The 10772-nt window shown below is 48.1% G+C and overlaps 1 protein-coding gene across 1 annotated transcript in view; it reads right to left on the bottom strand.

The window, feature by feature from the left end:
- ca10b (carbonic anhydrase Xb) overlaps positions 1-10388 on the bottom strand; it is a 16882-nt gene extending 6494 nt beyond the window's left edge. Inside the window, exons 1-2 of the mRNA XM_084449013.1 lie at positions 10292-10388; positions 238-423 (exon numbers count right to left, since the gene is read on the bottom strand). Coding sequence (XP_084305139.1) covers positions 238-423; positions 10292-10387 — 282 coding nt within the window. The 5' untranslated portion in view covers position 10388. The remainder of the gene's footprint in view (positions 1-237; positions 424-10291) is intronic.
- Positions 10389-10772: the final 384 nt, after the last annotated feature.

Genomic DNA, 10772 nt, shown 5'->3' with positions numbered 1-10772 from the left:
AAAACGTTGACTGTCGCGGCGGGAACGGACCGGTAAAGTTTGCCGTGTAGATGTGTAGGTTAACTTAAACCAACCGTCATCCAAAGGTTTGTAACCTTGCGTAACCTCCACTTGCTATCACCCAAAGGTTTATTACATTACATTACATTACATTACAGTCATTTAGCAGACGCTTTTATCCAAAGCGACGAACAATAATTCCTAATTTATAAATATGGCGTGTCTGTGTCCGCTCACCTCTCCAGGGAAGGCCTGGCCGTTGAGCAGGTGCTCGGAGCCCTGCTCGTCCTCGCTGCCGAAATGCAGACGCACCTCCTCCAGCCTGTAACTGTAGCCCAGCGGGCCGCCAGAGACGTTCACCAGGTGAGCCTTGTCGGGCCGCAGCGACACGTGCCTCCCCGTGTTATACATGGTACCTCCCATCTGCACACAGGGAGGAGGGAGAGGTCATTTCAGGTTGCGGGACACACGGGGGGGTCGTTGTACGTGGTACATTCCGTGATATATTTAAAGAACAGTTGGACCTGATATAATGGGGAGCCAGGTGGTGTTGCGCATGTTACCTTTGATAAGTACTGCCTTCCTACGAGGGGTAAAGCACTTAACAGAAAACAAATTTAAGCATTGGAATATTCGTTTAGCCCTCCACTCTCTGTAATGGATGAGGAAGATCAAACTGCCCCCATATGCACTTCTAATAGACTAGTTGCTCGGCTCTACTGCAAAGCATGATTAAAACATAACTCACTGGTCCGCAATAATCACAGAGCAATCCACCGAGTTCAGCGGTGAATTAGGTTTTGAAAAAGTGGAAGTATGAAGATTGTATGAAGGTGAACAAGCAAAAATGACAAACGGCCCACGCTTGTCACCTTGAAACGTCAACAAGTAGGCCGACATTAAGACCTCGATAACATCGCGACTTGGAATGAAAAGAGAGAGGGAGAAGGGGAGAGGGAGGGAGGGAGAAGGGGACAGGGAGGGAGGGAGAAGGATACAAGGAGGGAGGGAGAAGGGGAGAGGGAGGGAGGGAGAAGGGGACAGGGAGGGAGGGAGAAGGGGAGAGGGAGAGAGGGAGAAGGGGAGAGGGAGGGAGGGAGAAGGGGAGAGGGAGGAGGGAGGGAGGGAGAAGGGGACAGGGAGGGAGGGAGAAGGGGACAGGGAGGGAGGGAGAAGGGGACAGGGAGGGAGGCAGAGGGGAGAGGAAGGGAGGGAGAAGGGGAGAGGGAGGGAGGGAGAAGGGGAGAGGGAGGGAGAAGGGGACAGGGAGGGGGAGAGAGAAGGGGAGAGGGAGGGAGAAGGGGACAGGGAGGGAGAGAGAAGGGGACTGGTAGGGAGGGAGAAGGGGACAGGGAGGGAGAAGGGGACAGGGAGGGAGGGAGAAGGGGAGAGGGACGAAGTGTGAAGGGGAGAGGGAGGGAGGGAGAGGGGAGAGGGAGGGAGAAGGGGACAGGGAGGGAGAGAGAAGGGGACTGGGAGGGAGAGAGAAGGGGACTGGGAGGGAGGGAGAAGGGGACAGGGAGGGAGGGAGAGGGAGGAAGTGAGAAGGGGAGAGGGAGGGAGGGAGAAGGGGAGAGCGAGGGAGGGAGAAGGGGAGAGGGAGGGAGAGAGAAGGGGAGAGGGAGGGAGGGAGAAGGGGAGAGGGAGGGAGAGAGAAGGGGAGAGGGAGGGAGGGAGAAGGGGAGAGGGAGGGAGGGAGACGGGGACAGGGAGGGAGGGACAAAGGGAGAGGGAGGGAGGGAGAAGGGGACAAGGAGGGAGAAGGGGACAGGGAGGGAGAGAGAAGGGGAGAGGGAGGGAGGGAGAAGGGGAGAGGGAGGGAGGGAGAAGGGGAGAGGGAGGGAGGGAGGGAGAAGGGGAGAGGGAGGGAGGGAGACGGGGACAGGGAGGGAGGGACAAAGGGAGAGGGAGGGAGGGAGAAGGGGACAAGGAGGGAGAAGGGGACAGGGAGGGAGGGAGAAGGGGACAGGGAGGGAGGGAGAAGGGGAGAGGGGAGAGGGAGGGAGGGAGAAGGGGAGATGGAGGGAGGGAGAAGGGGAGAGGGAGGGAGGGAGGGAGGGAGAAGGGGAGAGGGAGGGAGGGAGAAGGTGACAGGGAGGGAGGGAGAAGGGGACAGGGAGGGAGAAGGGGACAGGGAGGGAGGGAGAAGGGGACAGGGAGGGAGAAGGGGACAGGGAGGGAGGGAGAAGGGGAGAGGGGAGAGGGGAGAGGGAGGGAGGGAGAAGGGGAGATGGAGGGAGGGAGAAGGGGAGAGGGAGGGAGAGAGAAGGGGAGAGGGAGGGAGAGAGAAGGGGAGAGGGAGGGAGGGAGGGAGAAGGGGAGAGGGAGGGAGGGAGAAGGTGACAGGGAGGGAGGGAGAAGGGGAAAGGGAGGGAGGGAGAAGGTGACAGGGAGGGAGGGAGAAGGGGACAGGGAGGGAGGGAGAGGGGAGAGGGAGGGAGAGAGAAGGGGACAGGGAGGGAGAGAGGGATGTATGTTCAACTTCAGTGAGTCGTTTATCAAACCGGGTGACCGGGCACAGCTCCGCTGATCGATGCCGAGGGGGGCGAATAAAGTGGCGCCGACACGTAAAACGAGGCAGGAGAGGAAGAGATACGTTTCGCCCGAACAAATCGCCTTTAATAGGCTTCAAACAGGAGGTGTCTCTCTCTTCACAGTCCCGCTGCATAATGGAAGCCGTCAAAAGAGCGGAACTTTTATTCAATTCCGCCGCTACGGCGTTCGCTACCAGAGCCACGTTTCCTCCTCTGACACCTACTCCTGGGATGGAGCTGTAGGGGTGGCAGGCTGGCCTGTCTCCACGCCTGTGTCTGCTAGGAACCAGACGGCAGATGGTAATGCGTGCAAGGGACATTTTGTGTGACATTAGGAGGTTAGGAGTTAGGCAGAGCAGACGAGAGAAGCCTCGATCGTGCCAGAGGCCTCTTTCTGCCGATGTGGAACAGCTTAAGGTGTGCCAGTTTCAAAAGCGTGAGTTGCTGAGAGATTTGAGGTCGTATGTCATACCGCTTAATGTTTTCCATAAATTGGGTTATTCATTATTGATAAAAGCAGATGTCTCAACATTTTTTGTTAATGTGTGCATTTTTCATGAAGCAACCGCACTCTCACACAAAAGCCTACATTTAGGCTAGTCAAACATACTATACCTGCACTGAATGAGGTCGACTGACTGAAATACACCATGAGAAACCTATTGAACCATTTGAAAGAGACACACACCACCACAACAACGGTCTAGCCAATGGACTGTAACTGTGCTCTTAAACTGCAATGTCCCCATTTATATTCAGAAAAGATCGAAAATCGATTACACTAAGCTCCTAGCTTACCTTCATCTAAGTTTTTTATTTTTTATTTAATTCAGCCTTAAACCCATCACACTTTGGGAGGTGTTTGACACACAATTATGAGTATGTTGAGGGATTCAGCGGTTCTGTTTTCTGCTTCAAGCATTTCTAAACGGCAAACAGAAGCAGCACAAAAGCTGCTTAACAAGAGTGCTAGATTAAACAGGCCTACGGAGCCGGAATAACATCACGCCTCAATGGGCTGAAAAGCCTTGGCACTAATAGCTGCATTGCCTCAGTGAGTTAAGCCCAGACATTGGAAGCCTATATTTTCAGGGGGGATTGATTAGTGGTTGGTGTTGAGGTTCAGGGTTAGGATACAGCTGAGCAATCTTGGTGATTGGCCACTGGCTCGGGGCGGGGTGGTTTGCCAGTGGAACAGGCCAGAATAGAACAGAGTTGTTGCTGAACTAGCTTTGATAATGTCTAGTTTCCTCATCGGTGCTTTTCCCCGGCGGTCTCCGGATCCACACTCGTCCAGATCAGCACTCATCAGCACTCTCTCCGCTCGCGCTGCGGAGAACTCCTCCAAACTCCCCCTCCAGGCCACCGTACTCTCCTCCCGTACGGCTCGGTCTGAACCACCAGGGGAGGACTGAGCCTCACGCTATCTATCTATCTATCTATCTATCTATCTATCTATCTATCTATCTATCTATCTATCTATCTATCTATCTATCTATCTATCTATCTATCTATTATCTATTTATCTATCTATCTATCTATCTATCTATCTATCTATCTATCACACACACACACACACACAAACACACACACAGGCACTCATGCACGCACACAGCAACTACAGATTGTTGAATTGTTTCATTAAATTATTATTATTATTATTATTACACAGGCATAAGCACACACACACAGACACAGACACACACACACAGGCACTCATGCACGCACACAGCAACTGCAGATTGTTGAATTGTTTAATTAAATTATTATTATTACACAGGCATACGCACACACACACAGACACACACACACAGGCACTCACACACAGCAACTGCAGATTGTTGAATTGTTTCATTAAATTATTATTATTACACAGGCATAAGCACACACACACACACACGCACACACACACACACACACACACACAGAACGGGCCTAACCGGGGACACTGGGGGAGGATTAGGCTATGAGACGAGTAGCAGAGGAACCGTGGTAAACATGCTGATTAGCACCGATTGCAAAACTCTGGGCCGATGCCGATGTTTAAAATAACAATCCGGCCGATGCCGATGGCCGATGTTTATTTTATTTTATTTTATTTTTATTCCCCCTTTTGTGCCAGGGAAACAAAGAAATGATGCCTGCTTTTCAAATGGCCAGTTAGATTTGATGTGTTAAAATCCTTGGCTGTAGTACCCCCTCTTGAAATGTTACTTGAACAAGTTTTACAAGTTGCATAGAGCATATCTTTGTCTGAGATGGTGAAATATCCCCACACGGCCGACATTTTTATTTCACTTTAATTTGAAAGCAAACTACACGTGTGTTTGCGGCGTTACGTCACGGATCTTCTCTGAATCTGCAGCTGGGTAGGTTACGTTTTGCAACAAAAAAAGCCATAATTGTTGCGACATAAAATCGGCCACTACCATAGGTGAATGTCGATGTTTTATTTGCCGATGGGCCGATGGCAGTAAACAAGGCCAACATCGGCCGATGCATCGGTGCATCCCTAATGCTGATGATGACACAGGGATACAACAGAAATCTGGAATGAGCTCCCTGCTATCGCCCTCGGAGACAAGACCCTGACAGCAGCACGCTTCTGAAACCTTAAAAGAAGCACATGAAAGGCAACCAAGAAAACTTCATTCGAAACTCGAAAAGCCTCTCTTCTGACGCCCGCCGACTCCGTTCGAAGGACGCGCGGACCTCGAGACAACGCCCTCGCCACCTCGGCGGGTGACGGCGGGGCAGGGACGCCCTCTGAATGCAAAAACAACCGTCAGGAGGAGGACGGGGCGTTTGGGAGACCCCCTGCGGGCACCTGTTCCACCTGTCCCCTCCCCCCTCGTCCTGTCACTCAGGGACCCGGGCGCCCCCCTCAGAACCTTCACGACTGGGATCTGAAGCCACCAAATCCTGCACATCCTCTCCCAGCGCACCTCTGTGACTTCTCTCTTCCCCAGGCTGGGGGGCGGGGGGGGGGGGGGGGTAGGGGAGTATGATTCTCTCCAGCCCAAGATGATCAAACGAATTTCATTAAATTGATAGAGGAAGCTGATCTCATTCCACTTCTCTTGTCTTTGATGCTCATGTTTTGGGGTTTTTTTTATACTAAAAGTGCTCTTTGCTACGGCTAAACCCCTCTGTCTGTTACCCTCTGAATGTTTTATGTCAGAATGCACTTGTTAATGAGAAACTGTCTTCACGGGTTCATTATTATGCCACAGTGTGTGTGTGTGTGTGTGTGTGTGTGTGTGTGTGTGTGTGTGAGTTTGTGCATGCGCGAGTGTGTGTAACAGTGTGTTTTGAGTGTGTAACAGTGTGTGTCTTGGTGAGTGTGTCTGGGTAACTGAGCAGGAAGCGAGTGAGATAGGAAATGACTAATGCACTGTCATTGGCTCCCATCGTTTCCAATTTATTACTGAAATGTCACCACGCTGGAACGAATTCAAAGTGTTAGAGGACAGAATCATCCCTCATGTTAAAAAGCTTATCAGTCGAGGTTCACAGAGTGTCTGTTCTCCTTGTGCATTATATCACCACTTAGGATTAATTGATTTGTTATGTAGATATAGAAGTATCTTCTAATCGCCAATGGGCTCTTTACCTGCTGCTGACATGTTTGGATGTTGTTTCTCAGGGAATAAAATCAACTGCTCGACTGTGGCTATCGAATGTGCAGATAAAACGCTGGGGTACATCTTTGAAAGATAGTCGTTACCTGTAGACAGACTAGCCCACAAGATCTGGCATCCAACTGCGTGCCTAGAGAGCAGATAACTGCAAAGATCAAGCCTCGACACAAGCCCCGACCTCCAACCAAGCAGGTAGAACTCATCAAAGCTACATGCAGAAATGTATCATAGACAGACAGACAGACAGACAGACAGACAGACAGACAGACAGACAGACAGACAGACAGGTAGATAGATAGATAGATAGATAGATAGATAGATAGATAGATAGATAGATAGATAGATAGATAGATAGATAGATAGACAGACAGACAGACAGACGGGTAGATAGATAGATAGATAGATAGATAGATAGATAGATAGATAGATAGATAGATAGATAGATAGATAGATAGATAGATAGATAGATAGATGGATAATAAATAGATAGATAGATAGATAGATAGATAGATAGATAGATAGATAGATAGATAGATAGATAGATAGATAGATAGATAGATAGATAGATAGATAGATAGATAGATAGATAGATAGACAGACAGACAGACAGACAGACAGGTAGATAGATAGATAGATAGATAGATAGATAGATAGATAGATAGATAGATAGATAGATAGATAATAAATAGATAGATAGATAGATAGATAGATAGATAGATAGATAGATAGATAGATAGATAGATAGATAGATAGATAGATAGATAGATAGATAGATAGAGGTACATTAATAATCCCCAAGGGGAAATGCCCTTGTTGCAGCTGTACATAAAAACATAAAACCACACAGCTTGGTAGAAACAGTGAGACTCAAAGGCCTGAGCAGGGCATTAAAAAGGTATGAGCATTACTATTTAAAAGTGCAGTAAATAACAACAACAATAAACCAGTCTAAAATGTCAGATCAAGCATGAACTGAATTTGTGTGTGTGTGTGGGGGGGGGGGGGGGGGAGCATAATTATTTGAAAAATAAGCAATGCAGCAAACTGGAGCATCAAAATAGACCATCAGTTTACAATGGGGACCCAAATCTCCAATCTGTTGGTATACAATGAGAGAATATCAATAATGCCAGGCTATAGCACATTTGAAGCACACACACACGCACGCACTCATGCACGCATACACACACACACACACACACACACAAGCAAACACGCTCAAACAGACACACATACAAACACACACACACACGCCAGGACAGATGGCTGGATCCTGCGTTCTCACTCAGCAGATGCACGCTGGCATTAATCACAAAACAAGACTTAAAAAGAGAACTTAACCCTCTCCTACACTCCAACCCTTCCATCACTAAACTCCTTCACTGTCCCTCAGTGGGATGACTCTGTAATGTACTGTACTGTAATATACAGTGTGAAAGCTCTGCTCTTCAAGAACTACCCCCCTGACCCTTCCAGCTGTTGTATTTCTATTTGTCTGTTCTCACACTTTTATTGTAGCTTTTTTATTTTGCTATTTGTACTGAGCTGTTCTTTACTTAGATTCTAGGTGAAGCTCTTAGACGCACTTAGGAGTTGCACTTATGAGTTCTGGCAAGTAGCACGCTTCACTACCTAAAGTTGAATGCACTTATTTTAAGTCGCTTATATAAAAGTGTCTGCCAATTGACTGTAATGTGAAGTAATGGGATCTTCTAAGTCCCACCACATCTCTTGGCTGACAGAAGGACATGGTAGTTTGCTACCAGGTATGCTGGTTAAAGCAGAAGGCCTAACCTTGAAGACCCAAGGAACAGCTTTACGGTAGCTCCAAGCTAATGAACACCAGACACCGTTTTAACCAGCTGCGCCAATTGGCGAGGGTGGATGGTATTGTAACGATCCGTCTTAGGAAATGATGAGGAGAGTTTCACTTGTGATTGGTGATTTATTTTCTCTCTTTATGACCGGCAACTATATGGCTGATGCCCACGCCACACAGGAAAGTGCTCTGCATCCACAACTCGCATCACACACCCGTCTCACATCTGGTCCCTCACTCTTATTGTTCCCGGGGGGAAACAACACCCCCAGCTAAGTGGTGCCCCTTAGACCATATAACTAGAGCGATACACAACAACCCCAGAACATTACAGTATTTATACTGGGGAGTGAGTTTAGCCAACAACTCGCTACCTACTCGAGGATTCACAAGAACCCAGTTTCACTCGGTTACATAAGCAAAACGTTCACGAGCAGCGAGACAGACCGATTCTCACTTTTCTGCTGTCAGTCAAACCCCAGTATCTCGGTCCCGAGAAGAAGCCACGGCTCATCTTTATCTCCCCCCCGACTATTGATAACGACTAAACGAGCGCGATCGTTACCCTTAATGTGTGTGGGGGAAAAAAAACATGTTGTTGATCATACCGGCTAGTCACTTTCCTGTCTTCACGATGACATTTTCACTACGAAAATATCCATCAAAAAAGACACCGTGACGAATCTCTTCAAGCGGCGGCTTGACGCGTCGCCATTTTGAACAGCAGGGGCGTTTTTCATGTCATTCTCGTTCTCGTCTCCTCATCGGTGATTTCAGCTTCAGAGCCTTGCAGTCTGTCCCCTCGGGGATATTCTCGGGGATATCCCCCCACCCCGCGCCCCTGTCACAAACCCCTGTACCCCCTGCTCCCTCTACCCCCTGCCCTGGCTGTGCCCCCCTCGCCCGAATCCAGGGCCCTCTGTTCCTCTCCTCATCCAGTAGCCGGTGCACGGGGGCATCCCGCCAACTCTCCTGTATTCTCACAGAAAGCGCCATCCCATAATAAGTCCTGTCTGCTCTTTGGTCCCTTTTAGGGTTGCGGGCGGCCCATATGGTTGCCGTGGCAGCATAAGGTGACCAGTGGTGAACGGCGTCTACTGGCAGTTAGCGTTGGAACTCAGTGGGGCGTCCACCAGAATCACTTTTGGATGGTTAGCCATATAATTACATAACCTATCAAGCATAGGCGATTTTACCCTCTGAGAGTAGGGGGGGCAACATTTTGACGTGAGAAAAAAAACAAAACAGTTCTGCCGTCTCGTCCCATCTATTTACAAAGAATACCAGTTGTGAAAAGTATGCTAATAAGAAATCCGTATGACAATTCAATATGTACAACGCATCAAACCTTATCTAGACACCACGAGCATGTCAATATGACTTTATGACCGAGCACTAGGCCATACCCAACATCACAACATCAAACTGCAACTGCCTGCTGGTGCTAGCTTCCTCGCCGATGGTGATGTTGCTAGTGCTAGCTTCGATAGCCTCTGGAGCACTTCTGCATTTGATTGCACCTGCTGCGCTGTCATTTCGAGTGGTAGCTTCTTCATTAGCATTGCCAGATTTTATTTTATTTTATGAAGAAGTGGTAAATTGTTTTTATAGCTCTTTTTGCCATTATGAGCAGGTTGGCTAGTTGTAGCTTGTTGAGCACTGAGCAGTACAGTCAGATCTCATTTTTATCGACGGACGAGTTGTGCCATTAGTGGATTATGAATATATATATATTTTTCAAGGTAGCCTAGTTTAAGTAATAAATACACTTTTAAAATGAATGCTGATCTAACACAAACTGGTACAAACCACAATTATGAATTTAATAATTGTGTTAATTAGTAAAAAAAAAAAAAAAAAATATATATATATATATATATATATTTTTTTAAGAATCTGAGCAGAGTTGGGCTGTCCAATCAGGGGGGGCATTTGCCCCCCTTGCCCCCCCTATAAAATCGCCAATGCTATCAAGGCTTAGAGAAGAGCTATGGAATGTGATTTATGTTAATCTGGACTGGCTTCCGTCAATGGCTTGACATCTGCTTCTCTGGGATTCTCAAGTAATCGGCAGCTTTCCATGTTCCTGAGAGACAACATGCAAAAAACTTCATACATACAGTCACACTGTAAACAAGTCTCAGATCAGTTAATCTCTGTCTCCTAATCCTTTAACACCAGAGATCTTCCGTATCTCCCAGCTCAATATGGGCTTTGTTCCAATCTGTTCTAACACGGCTAATAGTGGTCTCAGAATGACTCCCTGTCTAAACAAAGGTCAAATAAATCAATCTTACCTTGCGAGCGCCCGTGTTGACGCGCAGAGGGGTCAGATAAGGGTCAAAGATCATGCGACTGGTCTCAATGTCGATGGGAGACTGTCTCTTCCCCATGGCACACAGGTTCCAAGCCGAGTTCACCAGCCCCCAGAACGATGGCACTGTCACAGGGTCACAAACAAAGTTAGAGGGTGTGTGTGTGTGTGTGTGTGTGTGTGTGTGTGTGTGTGTGGCTGTGTATGCAAATTCCCGTGGGCCAGGAAAGATGACACTGTCATAATATGTCAAAAACAGGTTGTACAGTGAGAAAGTGTGTGTGTGTGTGTGTGTGTGTGTGTGCGCGCACGCGTGCATGTGAATGTACAGGTACACACAAGCCCCATTCATACATTCTATCCATTCATAGGGTCAGAATGTTGATGAAAGTCCAGATCTTACATTTGAATCACAGCAGCACTGCCCCCATAGTAACACGGCCCCTGTGTGTGCAATCAACAAA

The sequence above is a fragment of the Borostomias antarcticus genome (assembly GCF_949987555.1).
Source record: "Borostomias antarcticus genome assembly, chromosome: 14".
NCBI classification, from domain to species: domain Eukaryota; kingdom Metazoa; phylum Chordata; class Actinopteri; order Stomiiformes; family Stomiidae; genus Borostomias; species Borostomias antarcticus.
The sequence above is the reverse complement of the archived record's forward strand: the minus strand, read 5'-3'. Positions and strand labels throughout refer to the sequence as shown.